This window comes from Megachile rotundata, chromosome 1, assembly GCF_050947335.1.
Source record: "Megachile rotundata isolate GNS110a chromosome 1, iyMegRotu1, whole genome shotgun sequence".
NCBI lineage: Eukaryota > Metazoa > Arthropoda > Insecta > Hymenoptera > Megachilidae > Megachile > Megachile rotundata.
The window spans coordinates 5,777,408-5,801,373 of NC_134983.1; the positions used below are offsets into that span (position 1 = coordinate 5,777,408).

General features: G+C 30.3%; 2 protein-coding genes across 10 annotated transcripts in view; both read right to left on the reverse strand.

Annotated features, from left to right (window-relative positions):
• LOC100874918 (mind bomb 1) overlaps positions 1–14,437 on the reverse strand; it is a 488,386-nt gene extending 473,949 nt beyond the window's left edge. For 7 of the 8 annotated variants that reach the window (XM_076535764.1, XM_076535779.1, XM_076535748.1 and 4 more), the window contains exons 1-8: positions 14,222–14,437; positions 13,308–13,655; positions 13,036–13,236; positions 12,830–12,949; positions 12,438–12,767; positions 12,202–12,349; positions 11,868–12,109; positions 11,585–11,782 (exon numbers count right to left, since the gene is read on the reverse strand). In XM_076535764.1, coding sequence (XP_076391879.1) covers positions 11,585–11,782; positions 11,868–12,109; positions 12,202–12,349; positions 12,438–12,767; positions 12,830–12,949; positions 13,036–13,236; positions 13,308–13,655; positions 14,222–14,323 — 1,689 coding nt within the window. In that variant the 5' untranslated portion in view covers positions 14,324–14,437. Of the gene's footprint in view, positions 1–8,303; positions 8,618–11,584; positions 11,783–11,867; positions 12,110–12,201; positions 12,350–12,437; positions 12,768–12,829; positions 12,950–13,035; positions 13,237–13,307; positions 13,656–14,221 lie in introns of those variants that run through there. The other variant, XM_076535789.1, reaches the window with a different exon arrangement.
• A 1,455-nt stretch (positions 14,438–15,892) lies between these two features.
• garnet (adaptor-related protein complex 3, delta 1 subunit-like garnet) lies at positions 15,893–23,802 on the reverse strand. Of its 2 annotated transcripts, XR_013039386.1 has the most exons (15): positions 23,369–23,802; positions 23,144–23,239; positions 22,934–23,062; positions 22,148–22,558; positions 21,647–21,720; positions 20,943–21,386; positions 20,631–20,858; positions 20,394–20,556; positions 19,833–20,015; positions 19,320–19,704; positions 18,971–19,239; positions 18,246–18,824; positions 17,950–18,150; positions 17,716–17,815; positions 15,893–17,634 (listed from the first exon to the last, which is right to left on the reverse strand). XR_013039386.1 is itself a non-coding variant. In XM_003700290.3 (14 exons), exons 1-14 carry the CDS (start codon positions 23,462–23,464, stop codon positions 17,524–17,526), a joined length of 3,603 nt encoding a protein of 1,200 aa, XP_003700338.1. In that variant the 5' UTR covers positions 23,465–23,801; the 3' UTR covers positions 15,893–17,523. The 2 variants fall into 2 exon arrangements, 1 of the variants encoding a protein (XP_003700338.1); XM_003700290.3 differs by having other exon boundaries at positions 17,716–18,150; positions 23,369–23,801.
• Between the last annotated feature and the right edge of the window lie 164 nt (positions 23,803–23,966).

The window sequence follows — 23,966 nt, forward strand, 5'->3', positions numbered from 1 at the left end:
TAGCTAACAATATTGGATCTGCCATTACTAAATTATAGATAAGTCGCAGATTTTATAGCAAGTTATACAATTTACAATCTAATAAAGAATATTACCAATTGTTTTCTAAAGCCATTTTTCATTTCATTTATAATTTTGTTAAATAATATGAATACCAATAATAACTGGATTATTACTCAATTCAGTTACTTACGTTTTTCGATTTAATATTATTCATGCTACTCACGTTTATATGAAGTTAATATAACTTTCTGCTACAAACCTTTAAACCTAAACGCAAAAAACATTATCTGTGACCGTAGTATTATTATTTAATTTTTTAGTTTCTTTCAATTCCTTCACATTCAATACTTCTGTATTAAATAAGTTCATTAATTAATATTACTAAATCTTGCCATGTATTTTCGATATTTTTTTCATTCAACTTTACTTCACAAATACAAGTAAAAAGTAAAAAGTACCATAAAAGCAATTCTTAATGGATGCGAAAAAAAAGATTTCATACATTTTTACATGTCCAATAACGGGACCGATTAAAACGATTGAACATTTCTAAAAGCTTTAAAAAGTGAAGATAGCAAACCATTTCGTAGAACCCTAATTTACTGAGAAAATATCACTTTTCCACGTAATGAATTTAGAGAACCGCTAAATAGATGGTCCAAGTTTATTGAACTGTTCACCTTACACCCTACATTTTCCAGGAGCACCCGCTAAATCACTCATCAGCAAAAGTGCCAATAACCTAGATTTACGGGACTGCAGTTTCCCTCCGTTTGCTCTTCAACAAAAGGGCGTAACACTTCGCTCGTGACTCGAATCCCCCTGCCGGTTGAATTATCTATCTTTGGCATAACCCTTTCGAAGCGATCAGACACAGGAGCACTATTCTTCGGACATTTTCCTCTAGCTGGTGCAAGCGAAGAGTGTTACTTCTGTCGACTCTGCACCGAGGGGAATATTGTCGCTGTCAGCGAATATGTTTTATAGCAGCATCGCACCAGGATGCGACTCTAGCAGGTACAACGACTGCGAGATAGACCGAGTGAAAAAAAGAAAGAAAGAAAAAGATAGAGACGGGAAGAAGAGAGGAGAGGAAAAAAAAGATGCCGTATACCATCGAGCTAGGTGGGTATTGGATTTGTAGTAGGGGCCATACGGGCTATAGGCACACCACTCTTCCAACCCTCTACCTCGAACCACCCCCGTCAACTTCACCTCGCCCCGTGTCGAAATTGCGAACCATTTTCTCGGATAGAAGACGTCGCAGCGGCGCAAAGTCTCCTAGCTCCACTGAATGCATTATTCGCACGAGAGAGCAAAGGACTACCGGGTGTCTCCTTCTTACTTTTCCCTTGCCGAATCTCTCTCCTTGCCGATCACGCGGTTGACCGAATACAAAGACGACGCCCAGAAAATCTATTCGCATTTTATACTCGGATTGATCACGTTTTCGTGTACGTCTGCGTCGGAAGTGAAATAAATGGTAACCCTTTCGATACTACGGGGGAGGCTATAGTATTTGGTTAACTGATTTTTCGAAAGCAAAAAATGTTCAGACAAATGTTTCAATTATCAAGTTCTATGGTACTGAAGATGCCTATTTCTCAGATTATCAAATTTCTATATTCGGAATTCTAGCTTTGTAATTACTAAGTTACCAAATTCACGATATGCTAAATTTCCAAATCTTCAAGTTGAAACATTTCAAAATTCTCAGGTTGCCAGATTCCATATTTCAACATTTCTAAATTCGAAAACCCCAGATCGTCAAGTTCCCAAATCCAAAAATCTCCAAATTCTCTAATTTCCCAAAACTGAACAATTTAAAATCTCCATATGCTCAAATCCACAAATGCCTAATTTGTAGATTCTCAGATCCGAAAATTCTTAAATTTCCAAGCTTCCAAATTTTTAAGTCCATAAATCCCTAAAGTCACACATTTTCGCAATATGGCCATTGTTTCTTGTCTCATAACCACGAAACGATGCAAATTGCAACGGTTTATTCTCGAGATTTATTTAACCATATTGGTCAACGTAACGAACACAATCGGCCTCGATTATGGCGTACACGAGAGTTCAGCTGGAGCTCGTAAAATAAAGTGGTCTCGGTTGGAACACGATGTCCAAGAGATTGAGTTGGCCAGTGCCACATGAGGACACGGCTCCTGCGAAACGATTAATCCTCATTGGTTAGAATTTGCACCCTGGCACATACTTTATGACACCTCTGTTCGAAAATGCGACCATTTGTTTTACCAACACCTCTGTGACCGTCATCATTCTTGCTCGCCCAACGAAAATACCCTAGTAACGAGCGTACTTTTTAATGCACCATCCGTTGCCGTTTAATTAAATTAACCCTTTTCAGGATATCTAAAAACTTTTTCAACCGTTCAGTAACATGCTTACGACTATTAATTTTACTGCGGTCTTTTGGGCGCTTTGGACCATTACGAATTTATGCATTCGACGATTTTTGCTAGCGTCGAAAATTTATATTGAAATTACTAATGTGCTTACTTAGCTTTCTTTGATATAGTAATGATTTATTATTTGGGTTCATATGAACATAGATCATAAATAAGATTTGCAAATTTACAGATTTTCAAATCTTTAAATTTCCAAATCTCAAAATTCCCAATTTCCCAAATTCCTAAATTCCTAAATTCCTAAATTCCTAAATTCCTAAATTCCTAAATTCCTAAATTCCTAAATTCCTAAATTCCTAAATTCCTAAATTCCTAAATTCCTAAATTCCTAAATTCCTAAATTCCTAAATACCCAAATTCTGAAATTCTCAAATCCCCCAAATCCCCTGTTGGAGTACGGCCTAATTTATGATAGGGACTAAGGGTTTCGAGGAGTGACGAAAAAAACAGTTTTCTTGGGACTCTTAGTTTCGCCTTGGGTCCAACTTTCACCCACTCTGGCTTTCGTCTTCCCCTTTCACAGGGGGCGCGCTAAGGGCGCATTGGAAGGGAAGGTTGCTAGGAAGCGAATATTTTCCAGTTCAGTTAGTTCCGTAAAAATCATCAACCAGATTAGTTGCTTAAAATCAGTCAGTCAGCCGGATTAGTCGGTTAAAATTACTTAGATCAGGCTACACAGACAGATTTTAGTTAATACTTTACACATACACACAATTATGCACGTATACACGACACCACGCACTAAATACAAATAAATAATTATCTAAGAATCAACTTCGGGCTTTAGATGGCACTACTGTGCAAATATTTTTAGGAGTGGTTAGCACACTCCTTTCCATCCCCAAATTTGCAAATTTCCAAATTTCCAAGTACCCAAATTTCCAAATATCCAAATGTCCAAATTTCTAAATTTTGAACTTCGAGGATTTAAGAACTTGCAAATATCTCTACATTTTCACTCTTCTTCATTAACAAATTCCAATCGAATATAACATGCAGGTAGATTATTTTACGTATCAGATTAACAATTAAATAATTCAAAACCTGTCTTTTATATAATTTCTAGTTATCGAGATGATTGGTTAGATTTTTTCTCGAAAGTCTCACAGTTATCGTAGCTTCTTCTCTGACAGGACGGAGCATACTTTTTTTTTACGGTAGAACGAAATTTCCACGATCACGTACGTAGCGAGGAAAAAAGTCCGTTCTTGTACGGCACGTGAATGAAATTCTAAAAAGTCATCTTCGACAGCGTTAGAGCAGTTTAGACGAGGAAAGGAACCTTTCTTGTCGAGGGATCGACCTAATCGAAATACCTAGCATCGCTGAACTTCCGTTTGTTCATACAACTGCCTTGATTTAAGTATATACGTCAATAAGTTCTTCGTTTCGAAGTTGTAATGACACTTTGGACGTAACGAAACACAGTGCAAATGTGACAGACACCAAATTATGAACATAGAAAATTTTTTTATAAGAAATTTTTGTGACGCATCGTTTTTGTAACTATTCAATTACAACAGTTCAAGGGAATCAAGGAATTGGTATACAAAAATGTAGATAAATAGAAATGAGAAAATACATAAATCAAGTTTAATTAACAAATATTAAAGAAGTCCTTCTAAGTTGTTTTTCTTAAATAATAAATTCATTTAGTCTTTTTAAAGATACTGTGTTTTTGTGTTATTTTAAATATAATAACCTTCCTATATTCCGTCATATCTAAAATTTTGTTTACACGTTTTGCTAAAAAAAACATATTCTTGATGAGAAGATACAGGTAGTATTTGTTAATTAATAACTCATTAATATCTCATTATTCATAACTCATTACGAAGCGAAATATCGTTTATTTCTTCATTTACCGTAAAATGAAGAATGTTCCGATAACTCTTTCATACCACTGTATGCGGACATAAAAACAGTACAAACTCGGTTAAATAACTCGTAACAATCTCAAGGATTATTACACCGCGTGAATTTCCGGATTTTAACAGCCCACTTCAAGTACACGTTCATGTTATAACCCGAACCATTTAAAAGTTGAAGTAAATAACGCAGCCGGTGATAAACGTCGCATAAAATTCGGTTGATTTAAAGAATAAACTCGAATAACCATCAGCTGGAGAGAAAGAATAATGACACCTTTAGGCTATTGTTCTTATTTCTAAGGGATGTAAACAAGTTTTGAAAACAAACGAAAGAAAAAAAATCACCTGTTACCAACGATGCGAAAATGTAAAGACGGTATATTGCGGCCAACGTCCCTTAAAAACGTGGTTGATTTACGTTTACTGTTAATTTATACCATTTCGAGGGGTGATTATGAAAATGAGAGGAAGCATTACCTAACTTTCTTAATTACCTTCCCTTACCTATGAAAGGGCGTTACACGAAAGAAGGCTTTGCAATAATTTATTGTAATTGCCTATGCGTTCACGTTTTAAACAATTTCTAATATCCGCGTTTAATGAGGACCTTGGTCAATCTGCAAGCATAGAATTACTTAACTTCTGAAGTATTAAAGGTTATGACTCGCTGTGTTTAAATAACAATTTTAAAGTGTTATTGCACTATCAAAAATCGTAGCTTTTAACTTAGATTTGTTTCGCGATTTATGAATTTTGGAAATTGTAAATTATTCTGGAAAAATTTATGAAAGTATCGATCAAGTGCAATGCACCTTAATTATATAGAACTATAAACGACACCGTTGCCCTAAATCTTTAAATTCTCAAATTCCTATAGTATTAAATCTTTAAATTCTGAAATTTTCAGATTTTCAAATTCCCAAATTTTCATATTTTCAAATTCCCAAATTTTTACATTTTCTAATACCCAAATTTTCAGAATCTTATACGTCCATATTTCCAAACCTCCAAATGCTCAATTTCCAAATATGTGCAAGCTAAGACTTCCTGAATTTTTATATTACCAAATGTCCATATTTGCAAATTTGCAAAATTACTAATTTGTAAGGTTTTAAATTTTTAAAGTTATAAATTTCCCAAATTCATATTTCTCACATTTCTCATATTTCTGATACTTCTCATATTTCTCAAATTTCTCAAATTTCTCATATTTCTCATATTTCTCAAATTTCTCAAATTTCTCAAATTTCTCACATCTCTTATATTTCTTGCAGTCCTCACATTTTCCATATTTCTGAAATTTCTGAAAACTCACAAACTATCCAACATCCAAATTCACAAATCTTTATTTCAAAAAGTTTGAAGATAAGATAGAAAGTTTGAAAATTCCTAAAGATCTCAATCTAAAACTTCGATCTGAATTTCAAAATAAAAAAATAAATCATATTATTGGTTAGTGAAATCTCGTAATTTTAGATACGAATAACTGCTAATCTTATGCGGTAGTAACGTATTTTATCCGATATAATTCGCGAACAAGTCAACATGTACAATAAACAGCATACTATCGCGTGTGTGCTGATGATAATCGGCCTCTTTGTACATAAGTTTATACTGTGAATTTCTAGAGGAAGTCTGAAGAAGCAAATCCCCAAGATGCAAATTCGACATGCAGATACGTGAAAATAGGTTAAAGTGCTGAGCAAGTTCGAAGTTGGTTCTAAGCAGGAGCTTGTTGAATCCCGGCAAGACCGGGCTTCAGAATTAGACTTAGGTCGATTCGTAGCAAGATCCTGGTAGGATTAAAACAAGAGCTTTATACAGGCGAAGAGGACTTCGGTAGATTTAAAACGAGACGTTGGTTAAATCCAGAAACGAACAGGGATAAACGTGATGTCAGATATTCTTGTAGAGGGATATTACGCGAATTTAACAATTTTCTTTTATCTGAAATACACTGCGAAACTAATCTTTTACAATCGAATCTCTTTGTATGATCTTAGTCGTCCAGTTTTCATTTATAGTTGCACTTTTTCAATATATTCTCCACCCAATAATTTTATATTTGTATATTTTACATATTTATGCCATAGTCAGTTTAGAATGCAAAGTAAGGTAAGATACAGATGAAAGGTTCTAATAACAAAAATGAAGTATTAATCATTGTATTGTAGAATGTTTCAAACTTTTTATAGTCGCACTGTTGACTTAATGTTATGTATCTACAAGGTTTTTCACTTTCCTAGTTTTCTTTTAATTTATACTTATTATACTTGCATAACCTACGAATGAATTGTAAATTTTACATTGAATGTGGCTGGTGAAACATAATACAACGATCTAAAAACATAATTGCGGCGGAGAAGTTTAATTCCAATTTAAAACGTAGCTATAATTCCACGTTAAATAATTTCAATTTAAAACTGAATCCCGCTGTAAGTTCCTCTTTAAGAATACAGAAACGCTAAAGAAGATTAAAAATTATCATCTTACGAGTGAATTTTATCCCTATATGAATTTCAAATATCTCGTAGATTAAGTAAAATATGAAACATTTTCATTTACTACACCCCACTAACGCATATAATCTTGATCCTCCTTGATCCTTTCTTACAAATAGATTGTCATATTTAAATTGATTAAAATTGGTGGTATATGTACGAGAAGTTATATAATTTTGTATTAAGTTCATATTATTTTCATATAAAATTGAAATCATTCCACATTAACTTTATTTTCCAAATAGTATGACTTCAAATAATGAATAGCACAAAATTGTTCTAAACATTTCTTATTTTTCATAATTAGTATTCTTTGCTTTTGTTTCTCAAAACGTTGCGAATTTCACATGATCTCCCTTTTGTTTAAAAAGAGTGTCTGTTTTTATGATATCACAAGGCCAAAAATTTATTATTTTGCAAAACTGAAAAATCATGCAGCAGAAAATTAACCCTTTACAGTGGAAGATATTCTTGCAATTGACAGACATCAACTTTTAAATTTACCAGTTGAAAAGTTCAATGAATACATCACTACAGATTTTGTTAAAAAATACTTATTTCAAAACGTATGAAATCGAATGGTGAGCGTATCACTTTTCGAAACCAAAAGGTAAAAACGTCAAAATATATGTAAACATGAAAAGTTTGATAAATTCTTTTGATGTGATTATTCTTCTACTATTAATTCCACTATTGTCTATTTCACTATGCTCATACATTGCATAACACCATAGATTTGATTAAAAAATACTTATTTCAAATTTATATTAAGTCGAATGATGAATGCTTCCAAAGCAAGAAAATGTTAAAATATTTGAAAACGGTAATGGTGTTATAACCCTGCTAAGTAGTGTTTTAATTTTCATCCTTCGGTATATGAAACCGAAGGATTCCTATATGGAAGAAAGATTTAGTTATAACAGTGGTTTAAGATGTAGAAAGAATTCTGTACGTTATAAAAATACGAAGAAAGAAAGAGCATCAAGTTCCCAGGGAGTATGCCAAGCACGTAAGCGTTGTTTATCGCAGAAAACGTTCCCGGTTGTCTTCAGGTTCGAATTGTTTCGAAGGAAAATAGGGATCCCTGGTGTTATACCCCATTGCCCGGACACCAGATATACAGAGAGCTCGGCTTGATTATGCGCAACACGTATTCTCAAACACAATCCTGCGACACTCGTAACGCAGGTGGAATTCGAGGCTTCCTCCAGGCAGATAACTGAATTAATTAAGTCTCCTGCAAATGAGGAGATACCCATGTAACAAAGGTGAATTAACACTAATTCACATTCGTACATGTGACTCTCCGTGCGCGACGACCTTTCCACTCCGAAAACGAAGGAAAGTAAGTTTTAGACCAAATAATTAAGCCGAGGGAGGGAAAAAGGAGATGAAAATCCATGACCAACTGATCACGAGATGTATAGGAAAAATGATATAACGACGAAAAATTTGTAGCCATTTCCCGTACAAGAAAGTATTGACTAATATTTTATTAAAAAGATCCAGTAATTTAATACTACCGACTTGTATTTTTTTTCTATACAATTTCTATGCAATAGTTTATATACTAACAAGTCAGTAGTAAGCAAGTAATAATTTCAATAGTTCAGAAACCCTGAGCACTGGTGGAAATACTTCAATATTTGATGTGTAGTAGTGTAGGAATCCTGAAGGACCTAATAGTTTTGTTCAGTCATGAATTATTGGCAGTAGTAAGCAAGTAATAATTTCAATAGTTCAGAAACCCTGAGCACTGGTGGAAATACTTCAATATTTGATGTGTAGTAGTGTAGGAATCCTGAAGGACCTAATAGTTTTGTTCAGTCATGAATTATTGGCAGTGTTACTAATTATTGCAGTAATTCATTACTGTGCAAAGTACTTGAATACTGGAGAGTATTGGGATTTAAATTAAGATTAATAAACCTTAATTCATGTGTTGTTACTATTCTACTACTATTTAATATTCCAATTTCTATATCCCCAAATTTCTAATTCTTCAACTTCCTATATTCTCCGATTTCTATATTATCCAAAATCCTAAGTTCCCACTTCTTATATTTCACAATTTCTACATTCCCTTTTCTACATCTCTAAATTGCTTAAATTCCAACTTCATATATCCTCCAATTTCTATGTATGCCAAATCTCTGTATTATCACAGTTTCCAAATCTCCACGTATCTACGCCCATATCTCCACATTTCGATGTTCTACAATTTCTACATTTCCTAATTCCCTATATTCCCAAATCTCTTCATTCCCCAATTTGTATATTTCAAATGTACCTTCGAACTTCGATACTTCTATGCTTCCTAAATTGCTGAATCTAAATGTATTTCGCCATCATTTATAACTTTGCAAAGTGCCCATCGTAATCGTTGACCTGAGATTCCATAATTTTGTTCTGGCTTTAGCAAAAGCGCGAACTTGCATGTCAAAATGAGAAACTAATTCCATTTCTGTAATAAAGTATGAGCTGAGTAGTTTCAGTAACTCGCTATGGAACTCCCTACATATTCCTAAACATTTAGAATTCTAAGACCAATATAATCCTTAACTTCTATGTTATCAGATGACTATATATACAAATTCCTATATTCGCGAACGCTTATATTTCTTAATTTAAAATAGAACTATTTTCTTTTCATTTCTGAAAATTTTAATATCAATCCTTTGATCACTGTCATATATCGAGGAGTTTGATTCTTAATCTTTTACATCCTTATTTTGAACCTTATCTTTATATACTCTATCAAGTATTAATTTTCAAAATTAATAATAATGCACCGTTCAGGCAATATTACGCAGCTATCAGGCATAAAATATGATATATGAAACTGCAAAAGCTTAACTCCACGAAATGTACAAGTATCAAAGTATTAATATTAAAATTTTATTTGAATTTTGAAGCCGAAAGTTTGATTCGATTGTTTTAGTTTTTATTACGAGCATTTCGCTAAAATAATACTACCAGCATTTCAAGTGTATTATAGTACTTCCAGTACTTTTATTTGCTACGGGTAAATTAATCCTTGGACGGTATACAATAGCACATTTGCATGAAAAAGTTAGTCAAAATTATTTTATGATTGAAAATGACTTATGTGTATGATAATTATTTAATTTATGCAATTACCATATAAACTCGCACACAATTGTACAAGGCACTAACTAACCAGAATGTGCTATTTTAAACTGTCCGTGAAATTATCTCTTGAAATGTTCCTTAATCAAAAAATTTTTCAAACAAAAATTACTTTATATCAATTCTCTGTACGTTATTATAAATTTTGTTTTAAAATGTTTATCTAATCGTATTTGTCTCATTCACAAGATCCAGTCAAGAAAATTAAATATTTATGGGAGATATTTAACAAATGATCTAAAATTATTTCTGAAAAACGTAATTATCAGAGATTGCAATTACATTAAATTCGCTAAAGTTCATTTCGCTCTTCCCCACTTTTTTGGGTGAATATTAAACTGAAAAATATATATCCTCGTTTAATTAAAATCGTGTTTCTGACAAACGTCGTAATTACCACCAGTACCCCCTCGGCATGGAACGTGTTACAATAATTATGTTGCTTCGCAGTTTCTAATTTCACTACAGGTGGTATACACAAAACTACAGAGCAAATTCTTGCTTAGCCACGAATGAAATGATAAAATTACAAGTTTCATAAACACAACGTAATGTGGCAAATGAGATATGAAAATAAGTAAGGAAGGTTTCAAAACACTTTCTACCTTTTTGCATAAAATGTATAACTAAATTCCTAATTCATTTGTTTACATAAACCAACAGTAAATAAATAGAAATCAATATTAAAGAAAAATAGCTATCTTTTTAATGGAGACAGATAGAGAAGCAATATAGAAATTTGACTATGAATATTTTTGTACATATCCTATCATTAAAAAACTCAAGCTATCTAAAATTACGTTCTATGTTTATTATAATAAATTACGAAAACTACTTATATATTTTATTATAGTAATACGGGTTCTGTAATGTAATCAACGAATATATCTTCTTTAAATACATTGAAAAAAGATTGTGAAACTCTTTGTAACAAGAAATTCCTCCTATATATTTAGAAACGAATGTGACAGAAATAAAATATTTTTGAAATGAGTACATATAAAATATCTAAAATAAACGTCTAAGTTGCGGATGTTTTCAAATTGAAAATGAAGTGCAAAACTAAATAAAACAAAACATCTGAATTCAATTTGAGTGGTTAATACTTCTAGCATCAAAATTTTAGCTTGTATATTTACGAGCAAGTTTGATAATTGACAAACGCAAAAATATAATCTTGTAATAAATTTCGATATTACAGAACCTTGTCGTGAAATATAACGTACCTTCAATAAAATATATAACACACGAAACAAAAAGATACATATCGAATTAAAATGTCAATACATTGTATTTTCAATTTTCTTTATTCTTGTTAAATTGTTTATACAAAAGAATAGTTTTACTAATATAATTCAATTTATATCCTTCCAAGAGTTAAGAAAGCTTATACTAAGCAATATGTAACTATTATTATGTGTAAATATAAGTGATAACATTTCGTAAATCATTATTGATGTACTCTTGATGTTTTCGATTGAATGTTAAACGATATATATATTTTCATTCTTAACTTCATATACTTTTAATTTAAATACTTTGTAATATTTTTATATAAATAAACATATTTAAAAGTACTATACCAGATTTGTATTATCCAGATAAAGTAATATATGGTACCACTTACTTGTAAACTCGGATGACAGCCTAACTCCAATAACGTGCGCACTACACCAGCATGTCCTTTGTTCACCGCGATATGAAGGGCGGTTTGGCGTCTTTTATTTCTAGCATTTAAGTCAGCTCCTGCACCAGCTAACAATGCCATTACGCCCGGTTCATCCCCAAATGCTGCATGGTGTACAGCTCTATCTCCATCTTTATCCTAAAAACATATCGCAATAATTTTGATTATACTTATTCTTAAATATGTTACCTTTCAAAATTAAACACTAAGAAAAAGTATTTACCTCAATTTCAACATCTGCTTTGTAACGGAGGAGAATTTTTATAACTTCTAAATGGCCATTTTGACTTGCAGCTTGTAAAGCAGTGTGACCAGCGAACACACCGTTTACATCGGCTTCAGGTCTTTTCAGACATTCTTCGCATTTGGCAGCATCACCATTCGCGGCAGTTTTTACTAATTCTTCGTTAACATCACCCGAGACATGAGTTTCAAATAATTTTTTCAACAATGCTGATAGGCGCTCTGAAAAAATATTTTTTTATATAATCTTAGAAAATACAGATTAAATTTTAATAACTAATATAATTCGACTTTTTTCCAGTATTAAAGCTTACCTCCACTGCTATTTCCTGGAACACTACCGTCGCTACTTGCGACTTTAGTAACTGCTTGAGGATTATATGTCCAAGAAGTACTACAAACTTCTACTTTCAGATCGCCATCGTGATATATTTGTAGAACTCTTCCAATTTTTCCCATTGTCTGTTGAAACATACAATAGATATGATAACCCATAAGTTTAAAAAGCTTTACATAGAGATCTCAAATATTTTTATAAAACAATACATACCGGTGCCATTGCTTCGGCCCATTCTCCATGCCCTCGTTGAAGTAGTTTAATTTTTTCTAAATCGTTACATATTTGTACCAAATCTCCAACCGCAAATGTTTGATTATCAGAACTTGAACTAGTAACTGGTACTGGTATTTGCACTTTTGTTAATACAGCAGGATTAAATGTCCAGCGATTACCGCTCGGGTATGATACGACGATATCATGATCCTCATCAATACCAACAACAGTACCAGTAGTGCCTAGACACTCGAACATACCGTCTGTCCAACCACCGTGTCCATGTTGTAATGACTGTACTATTTCTAATTCTAAGTCAACATTAACCTATAAAGTAAAAAGACGATTTAATTATTTGTATTTTTTTAACAACTATATTATTAAATTACCTGATCTCCAATTTGTAATCCATGTGGGCCTGTACGACCTGGACCCTGTTCACCCAATAATGGTAAATGGTCCCTATATACTGTTTGACCTTTGGCATCATTAACAACCTTTAAATCAGCCTAAACCATAAAAAGTTACCAATTACTTAATTGATACATTCAATTCATATTGAATTTTATTGAACTTGAAATTATTTTTAACTAACCATTCCTTCAAAACCAACTCGGTATAAATTTTTGGCACCATTATCCCATATAACATAAGCTGCTGAACGTGGACTTGCTGCTGACCAATCTTGAATTTCATTAACTTTTCCTCTTCGCCCATTCCCACCATCTTGGTCTTCCCATTGCCAATCAACACCTCGTACAACTCTTGCACCAGGAAATATGCCACGAATTGCAATCTGTATAAAATATAAAATGGATTAGATTGTAACAGTGGAAGTAATAAATATTTGAGATAAACAATTAATACCTTTTTACTTTTACGTCTAGGTTCTAGTAATACTCTTTCACTGCCAGGAGTTGCTATACGATAAAATCTATGTCTTAAGTGATGTTTGTCTCCATGATAACAGATAGAACATAAATCATAATTTCCACATTCTGCACATTTCCAACGAATTCCAAAAATCGGTTGCTGTCTACATGTATCACACATTGTTCCATCATGTTTTACCCCTGTTGGAGCTGAATCCAAAATTCGAAGATCAAATGCACCAGAACAACGATAATTAGCTGCTGTACCATTATCCCAAACAACAACCACTTCTTCAGGGGATTCAAAATTTCTAACAGTTCCTACATGACCTTCTCCTCCATCCTATTAAATCAAGAAATTATAGTTTCTTAATATCTGTTAAACAGGATATTAAATTAATAATTTCATAATAAACAAAAGCTAAAACAATTATTATGTTTTCTTTTTGATTATTTATATAAGTTTATATAATATAAATACAAAATTTTCAAAGTTATTCAAATAAACATAAAATGAAGTTAATTAAAGATTATTTAAAATTGTTGAATGTATGGAAATTAACTATAAGAAATGATGTAAATAAAACAAAATATAGTAAATATCTGAACTAAAACAAATATAGTTGATCAAATTATGTAATGAATATTGAGAAAATTATAATATTTCTACTCATATTCCAAAATACATAGAGGTATAAACAAATCTCTATTAAATAATGCCACTTGTAGAATAACCTTAAACGAACATGATTAATTTCATTTTAAATGTTATATATAATTAAAATTGAATGACTTGTAAAAATATTAATAAAAGATTGTCAATATTATACTTCAAAATACATTTGGAATAAATAGAAAACATAGTTCTAATGAAAAATTGTGTTAAATTCAGTTAACCTTTTTACTAACCTGTTTACCCCATTTCCATTCGGGTCCACGGATGACTCGGGCTCCGACACCCTCCATCATAAACCGCATTGTACGAGTACCGGTACTCGCACTAGCCTCCATAATTCATTGACGACGAATATTCTACTGAAAACCCGAAAAATTGAAGAACACGATACTTCTACGCCATAGAAACACTGAAAAATACCGCCATCTTAGCCTAATGTCAAAACATGCTATACCAACCTTTGGTAATTTAATTTTCCTCCGCTTTCTGTTACCAGATTTTAGAAACTTTCATCTGAAAATTTTATATTATATAAAAATTCTTGTCTGTACAATTAAACATATTATTTTAGAAAATTTGCATTGCTTTATTGAATAAAGTTAATGATAAATTATGATACTAAGACCTTGTGATGGTATGACATATTTTGTTGTAACGGTTTTATTTGAAAAATTTGCGCGCGTTTTTAATTTCAACTCTAATTTTAGGAAGAGCATTACTATTACTTTCTACCATACTTATTAGAATTTATAATTTATCGAAAATTTTTCTGTACTTTCGCTATCATATAAATTGAAACAATTGACTAATTTTGTTTGTAATTCAGTAAGACAGTTTTATATATAAAAAGGATAATGTTCAATTATGGCATACGCAGTTTACTTTACATTAGAGAATCAAATATTCATATGTATAAATACTCACAATTAACGCGATAAAAAATTTCTCTTCATTAATCTGACTGCCTTTCATTCTCTTATTTCTTATATTTCAGAAGACGCTTAATTTCTGCAGGAATATGCTGAATTTTCCAGGTACAGAATTGAGCCTCCATCGAACGAACCATCACTTACAGTTTTGAAAACGAACTGGAGGGAATGAAAGTAAGAAGTCACATGAACGCGACAGAATAATAAGCGCAATGCAAACTAATGGCAGGAAAATATTTCGCCTCGCATTATTTTAAACTAAACAAAATTTAAAATACTCATAAATTGAAGTAATTCCATTAAGAATAACTTGTTTACATAACATATTTTCAAAAGATAAAATCTATTTTTCTTCTTTATCAAATACAAAGAATTAAAAATTATATTATGAATAAATTTAACAAATTATTATTATTGTAATTATTTGTAAAAAGGAATATAAATATCATTATACATAAGCTACAATTAATGTAAAATATAAAGTTCTTATTTTACAGCAAGTAATAGTATATTTAATATCATATATAAATGCAAACACAAAACAAATGTTTATTTGGCTTAAGTATACTTTTATATTTTACATGTTATGTCAAGGACGAAATTTTTACTGATTGATCATTTTTGGCACAACAAATGTTATAACAGTATATGCAAATTTGTATCTATATTTTCAAATATAACGACAAAAAAAAACAAACATTCGAAAAATATACGCAAAGTAACGGGTTTAAAATAAAAATATATAATAGCGGTATTTCTATTTCTAATATTTTTAAATCATTTACTGGCAATTATGCTCATAATCTCTTTAATTACTCATCGTTCTTTTTTCATTTTTAACGATGAATATAAATAGTTAGTTATTCAAATGAAAATCATGTAATATTAACGTAAAGAAATATTACATATAGATGAATTAATTATTTAATAGAAAATTCTGTTTTTTATGAAAATGAAATTAATTTTTGGAAGATATTTAAAATAAAAATATTGTTTATCGGCATACAAGTATTAGCTATTTACATTTGGTGTTTCATGCGTACTGTATTGCATATTTATATATATATTTAGAGTAGACCCCTATATGTATTAAATTATTGATATTACAAAGTCATGCAGGAAGTATACATTCTGCTGTAAACATTGATGTACATTCACACAATTCACGGATGTCCGTGTTGTATTTTACAATTGAATAAGTTGTTCAACAATATAATTATAATATTAATCTTCTAATAACATAAAATTGAAGATATCAGTTTATAAAGTAGCCAATTTCTAATAAATGATATTCTTAGTTTATTACAGTTGTTGAAATATTTTACAAACGGATGTTTTTACACATAATATTTCACGCAATAGTTTTTCTTATACCTTTCTCTAGCACTTTTGGCAAAATAGTTTAACGATTTAATATTATGAACTATACAGACAGGTGTTCATGTTTATAAAAAACATGATTTCAATTTTTAAGGAAATTATCGTTTTAAAATTTCCACAAAAATGGTAAAAGAATATTTACATATTGTAAATTATGCAACCAAGCTCTTATTACTTAAGATAGTGTAAAAAGTTGATCAAAAATAAATATTTTGTTTTATCACCTATTATTTTATTATTGCACATTAATTTATGAACTGAAGTCCTATATAAATAAAATAAACTACTTTCATTCTGATGTCTTCAATTTCTGGTGTTAAATCTCTCTTCCTTTTTATTAAAATGTGATTTCATACACACACATACACACACGCATATATACATGTAATAATGTGTGTGCCTATTTATATGTATGCAGGGCGCATCTTGTAACATTATTTACAGTTTCGAACACTTCCAAATAAGATATCAGAAAAAGTTGGTACATAAAATCGGACAAATATAAATTTATGAACTCTTAAATTTTCAAGTGTAGCATGAAAATGTGAAACATAATGGCATTATTGCCATCAAATACTGATTGTTCGATTTGTATAATATTTTTCTTCGTATTTAGAACAATCCTTTCAAAAGAGTAACAAGCATAGATCACTATACTGTAACTATATGATACTGGATGGTAATTAAAAATATGAACAAAACATAATTAGTTATTTTTATATGATACTATTTCACTATTTACTAGAATTTTTAAACAAAAATTGCCGTAAACGAAAGAAAAATATATACAAATTTATTAATTCGTTATTGAGATATGTAATTGTTAACATACAAATAGTACCTCGTTTTATAAATGCATATAGTGATGACATCGTATGGAGATCTAATTTATCCTGAGATGAAAATTAGGTATTGTAAGCTACTTAATTTTACATAACACCTTCTGACAAATTATTTTAAGCAGTTTAAAAATTGTAGATACCATTATATGATACACTCTGTATACATATACATTCACATATATATGTCATAAATTTGTTTATCTAAATTAGATGTAAAGTTTAAATAAAATTTTTTTCTGAAAATATTTAATAAGTTTACAGATAAGTTTTCTATAACTATTACTTCATATGTAATGAATTCTGTAAAGTGTTCATTTTGCTGTTGAATAATATAATGGACATGGTTGCAATGAATAAGAATAGGAATCATAAAATATAAACACTTCACTTTATCATTTGATGAGCATCAATGATTTCTAACACTTCATCAGCAATTTCAGACAGTAACGTGTCACTGTCACCTTTACCTTCGAGTAAGAAAGTATGTTTAAATTTCTGCAAAATAAAAATTTGTATTTACATTTTCTAAAATAACTACTAAATTTTAAAAAGAAAAATAAATATGTTGTTACTTACATCATACTTTAATAAAAGGCACACGTGATGTCCTTTGAGAGAATGTCCATACAAGGATGCAGTATCATAAATTTGTTCCACTAATATGAGATTGCACTTGCTACAAATTGCATTTAAAATAACATCAAAATTTTCAGAGAAAGCAACTAATTTTCTAAGACGTCTATTTTTGCAAATGAACTGACGACTTTTAAGTAATTCTGTTAGTATATCCTTATGTGGAAGATAACCAACCATGAATTTACTGCATGTTAAACGCATACTAAAATCAAGTTTTTCCTGAATTGTATTTTCCTTGTTTTCTAACATATACGTAAGCGTGCCCCTTAACGTCTGAGCAAATGTATCATCTGAGATTAAAATAGTAAATTGTGTTTCTTTGCTAGTTTCAGGAGGCAGTTGGAAAGGCAGTTTTATTCCAAATTCATCTCCAACCTAACAAAAGATCCAGGCCGAATAAAATAATTACATAAAATTAGTTTTCATTTTCATACTTAATAGATCCAACTTTATATATGGTAATAACTTACATTTTTCATTAATCTCAGTGAAGGCGTATCCGGAACTTCAAATATTAATTCTTTCACAAGCTTTTGACAATTATTTGTAATGAGTATTGATGCAATCAAATGATCTGATTCATGAGAAATTTGTTTTAATTCGTACGTTAAAGAAAGCACCTTATTTTTAGCTAATTCTTCAAACGAAGTTGTTGGCTGCACTAAGGTTGTACTATCTGCAGAATTCGTAAAATTGTATTTTAAATCTGGTACTATCTCTTTCGATGGTGTCGATATTCCAGCAGTTTCTTCGTAATCTGCAGACTTTTTCTCTTTTTTACTTTTAGATTTCTTCGACTTTCGATGCTTTGAATCTTCATCCGTTTTCTTACTTTTGTCTTGGCTTTTCGATTTTTTACGTCTAATATCCTTTTGTTCCGATTCTTTTTCACTGAATACTTCAGTATATTCATTAACAATAGGAGATTGAATTTTATCTGACGGAGCACTATCTTCTAGCCACATATCAGTTATTTCCAATTGATTGTCATGACGTCTCTCTTTAACTACTTTAGCTTCTTTAACTTTTTTTTTAGATTTTTTGTATCCCTAATAAGAAAATGTAACGATGTAATTTTTTGTGATATAAATAATACTCAGTTTCAAATTAATAAATTTTTGGTTCAAAATAATTAGTATCTAATATAACATATCAAAATTTTTTTAAACATAAGAAAGAGAAAACAAAATATTACCTGTTCTTTCTTTTTCCCTTTACTTTTAACAGGATCATGAGTCAAATTATTTTCAATAATCCTATGTTCCAGAACAGGTAGCCTTTCATCATCTCTCAAGGGTAAATCTAAGTCAATATTTAAGGCTCTATGTGGATCATTTACATCGACTTGATCATAGTCATCGCTATCACTTAGTTCTGCTCCCGGAGGAAGTTCACCTATTCCAGTGTTTACCATTTGGGTCGGAAAACTATCATCTTGTTCATCTTCTGAAGTGACTTTTTTATCTAAACAATTTAAATAATTGTGTTGTAATACTATAACATGTTATAAAATATATGCAAAATAATATGAACTTTCAACATACTTTTCTTGGATTTCTTCTTCTTTTTGCCATGTATTTTATACCTTTTATGATTGTTTGTAATCTTCAAAGAAATTGGAATATCCAGCTCTGCTACAGGAATGTTTTCAAATTCTTCGTAAATACTTGATGAATTATGATATGAACCAGAATTTTTAAACGTGTCTTTTAAATAGTGTGGATTATTTTGTTGTTCCAATTTTCTCGCTTCGCGACGTTTCTGAAGTTCTTCTGCTGACGGTTCAATTAATTCACGCTTAGAATAGGAATCACTTGTTTTGTCGGTCTTAATAAATATATCATTCATATCTAAGTCTTCTGAATCTGAGCTTTCAGATGGAGGATCATTAATCCATGAGTCCAGATCTAGATCCTCAGGAATCGGCACCTAAACAAAAATAAATAATTTTATAATACGTTTCCATTGTAGCGTTAGTAATAAGGATTTGTTACGAACTTTGAAATAGATATTATATTCAAATATGAATTTATATATGATGAACATATAATAATTACCTTTCTCTGTGCTTTAGGAGCAACAGGGTTAAGTTCTCCTTCAAATGCTTCCATCAATTCTTGTACCAGTCCAGGATTTTCTTTCAAACATTCAAATAAAACCAATGTCGAACTAGATCTTTCTTGAACCTCTAAGTCCCCACTGCATACAAAATCTGCTATTTTATCTTGTAGTGCATAAATCTGTAAAATACAATAAAATTTACACATATCATTAAGGATAGATACATACACATTATTATTAATTATAGTGTATTATAATGGAACAAGAGTAGCAAGATTATGTTACATAATATCCTAATAGTTATATTTATGAAACATAAATTAATTTATTACATAACAAAACAATACAAGTCTATATAAAAAGAACCTATATTTTGCACTACAATAATTAAACAGTATTAACAAATAAATGACTTTCAAATAATATATAAATTCAAGTTTGTTAAATAATAAACATAATTTTTAATTTTCATGAATAATTCTTACCATGATAAATTGAAAATAGATGAATGAATACAGTGACGAAGTAAAAAAAAACTATAATAATATAGGATATACCTGTTCCATAGTTTCAGTATCCCCGTCTTTTTCAGCTTTATATAATGTTGCTGTAGCAAGTTTCAAGATATTATGGACATAAACAGCTTGAATATGTCCTGGTAAGCTAGAAGCTTGTGATCGTAACATTGATTGTAATGTTGCTAGAGGATCTTCGAGTTCACTATTAATTTAATATATTATCAATTATATTTTAATGAAAAAATTAATGTAGATCAGGACATGTTCATAGAATACCTAGAGAACTCTCCACATATCCATGCAGCGGCATATAAAACTTCAGACATTGTTGCTCTTGGTTGGCCTGTTAGAAGATATGAATTTTCTAGCAGTAAGGCACATTGTTGAACCGCATATTTTCGTATAGCTTGTACACGAATTGCTACATCAAGTAATTGAGTTGCTACTAGTGGTCCATGTTTGGTACCTTCCATTCGTGTTAATTCAACCAATACAGATATGTACCTATATATATGAAAAATATTTACAGATAGATAAAAATTGCTTTAATAGACAGAAACGATATATATTTTTTAGTAATTACTTTACCATTCAAAATAAGTAACAAATTGATAATTATTTTGTGAACAGATCTGAATAATTTTCGAGAGTAATTCATCTCTGTATGCAGTGCCTTCTGCTTTATCCATATGCACCATTAATTTTCTAACTATCTCCATTAAATTCTTCTTTGAAACCATTCCATATAATAAATCCAAGGCACGCAATCTTATACTTTCATCTTTATCATCTAAGCATTGCATTATAAGATCTTTATGAGCTTGCACACTTTTAGGATGAGTCTTTAAAATTTTTGACATTGCTAACAGTCCCAAGTACTTTAAGTTCTGATCAGAATCCTCTATCAATATTCTCAATTTTTGAACACATAATTGGATTGAATCAGAATGGTTTGGCATACCAGAGGAAATTGAAATTAATACAGCAATTACTGTATTTATACATTCATATAGCAGAGACATTGCTGATGTACTAAAAATCAATAATATCACATAATTAAAAAATTGTGGTAATTATGCAATCAATTAATTACTTGAATAATTAAAATGATAATAAAATATAACAAGGTAATTTATGTTCATTAAATTACTCTAACAAAATGTTAGACAAAATAAATAATTAACTACATTTTTTAAATTAATAGTAATAAAAAATAAAACTATTTTACAAGCAGTATCAAACATGCAAGTGCAATATTTTTATATATTTATAATCAAAAATACTTTAAATACCTGTGTATCAAATTTGTAAGGGGTTCTATTAATTTTTTGCCAAGCCTAGGTTCTAGAGGTGTCAATGCGCCAAACTGGAAATATAATTGCAGTCTAAGAAATATGGCAGTATTTAATATATGATAAGATTTCTAAACATCATTTACATAATATTTGAAATAACTGCTAACAAGTACATTTTAGAAATAAATACAAGCTACTAAGTCATACTAAGACTAATATCTATAATTTCACTATATTCTGATAACAAAACATAATCAACTAATATGAAAACCTTGAAATCAGGTCAATTAGTGGTTGAGTAAGTCGCCGACCCATTTTCGGCTCAATCAGTGTTATAGTGGAGAACTGAGCACGTGAAACAAGACCAATATTACTTGGCTCATGTTAAAAAGCATTATGTATATATAAATGCTTATATAATTATAACAATGAGCCTATATTTTAATTAATCTGTGTTTCACTTTAATTTTATAAAATTAGGAAATAATATTCACTTACCAGCTTAATGATTTTTATTAACATCCAATTATTTGTAGATGTTGTCATAAGTTTGAAAAAAACAGGTGCTAAACTTAGATAGTTTTTTGGATTTTTTCTTGCCAATTCACAAACAACATTAACAGCAGCACTTTGTACACCACTATCTGGATCTTCCAATTTTTCTTTCAATCTGGGAAATGCAGGCCTCAGTGCTTCCGGAAATCGCAAGAAAACTTTATACATCATTAGCACTGCTTTTTTGCGAAGATATGGTTTGGTAGAAGTTAATAATGTCATGATGTCATTAACCAAATCACGTGCAAGATCTGATGTTATAAAACAAGATAGACCACTTAAAGCCAAACCAGCATCATACTGATTTTGACTGTTTAAATCTTTGCGAATCATATTGGTAGTTAACATCAAAAGCTGCAATAAATTTGATTATTATTAGAAATACTTTCTTTATTTCATATAACCTGTCTTTAGAAATCTGACAAATCTCTATCATACATATATTGCAATAAAGGTAGTAAAATAACTAAATTATTTACCTGAATTTGAAACACATGCATATATAGACTTAATTTCGCTTATTAAAATTACAAAATATCTATCAAAATGTAATACTGATCAAGAATAAACAGGTATTATAAATGAATGATTCTACACATTAAATTATAAAGAGTTGAATAAAAATGGTATTTTTATATAAAAACTGATATTTAATTGTAATCAAATATGAAATGTTTATCAGATTTCCTTAAGACTCATGCATTATGTCAATTTCAAATAATATCATACTTCAGTATCTGCATGAAAACTCTGACTTGCTGCCAAATAGCCAATTCGTTTATACGTAAACTTAGCAGATGACATTACTTCGATTATATTGAAACCAGCCCAACTAATATCATATCCCAACATTTGAAGCTAAATAAAGTTAAAAGAAATTATATTAATGAATGCCATAAATGTAATCGATGAAAGTTAATATATAAACGTTAAACTTACATATGTTAGCTTCGCAACAGCATTTGCTTTAACCGCAACATTATCTTGTCGTAATTCTTGTTTAATTTCTTCAATGCACTGTGCGATATACTTCGCCTATTAATAAGAAAATAATTATAGATACTAAAAAATTGACTGAAATTGTTAACTTGGATGAATAAGGTTATACCCTTATAAGTAATATTTAATACAATGACCAATACATAATTAGAATAATGCATTTACCTCATTTTCTTTATTGTTTCTAATTCCGCGTACCAGATCCGTTAGATTTTTATCGAACATCCGTTCAAAATTTCCTTTTACTTTACGAAGAGCCATAATGGCATTTAAAAAATAAATGGTATATTTCCAATATCGCTTAAAAGGTTTCTTTCTACATTCGTCCAATATTCCGACTAAATCGGATAACTTGCTTCGATTGCATTACCGTATGTTAGAAACCTTAAACTTCAATCATAGTCTTACATTTACATTTTTTGACAGATCGGCGGATAAGAATATCCCATGAAGAATAAACCTAAGAATTATCACAAGTAGATAAACCACTCAACTTTCTATGCATGATGCATACGCAAAATTGTAAACATAAAATTCCTAAGATTTGTAAAATTGCGATTCTGCTAGTTACAAACTGTATGTTTCATTTGATTACCCAATCAAAAAATATTTTATTACATAAATCAGCATAATACCGTATGTATAAAACGTATCAAGTTAGATTTAGTTCAACACAAATTACCAAACACTTATAGATGCGAAGTAATTAAATTAGCAATATATTTGCATATTTTCTACAATGTTTAGTATATTAAACTGCCAA

What these genes read in the sequence shown, in the direction of transcription:
- garnet (XM_003700290.3), bottom strand. Translation starts at nt 23,464, where the DNA reads ATGGCTCTTCGTAAAGTAAAAGGAAATTTTGAACGGATGTTCGATAAA. An exon ending in TAATAAAAATCATTAAGCTG is followed by an intron (nt 21,721 to 22,147) that starts GTAAGTGAATAT and finishes TTATATTTCCAG; the next exon opens with TTTGGCGCATTGACACCTCT. An exon ending in GCCTTTTATTAAAGTATGAT is followed by an intron (nt 17,635 to 17,715) that starts GTAAGTAACAAC and finishes TTTATTTTGCAG; the next exon opens with AAATTTAAACATACTTTCTT.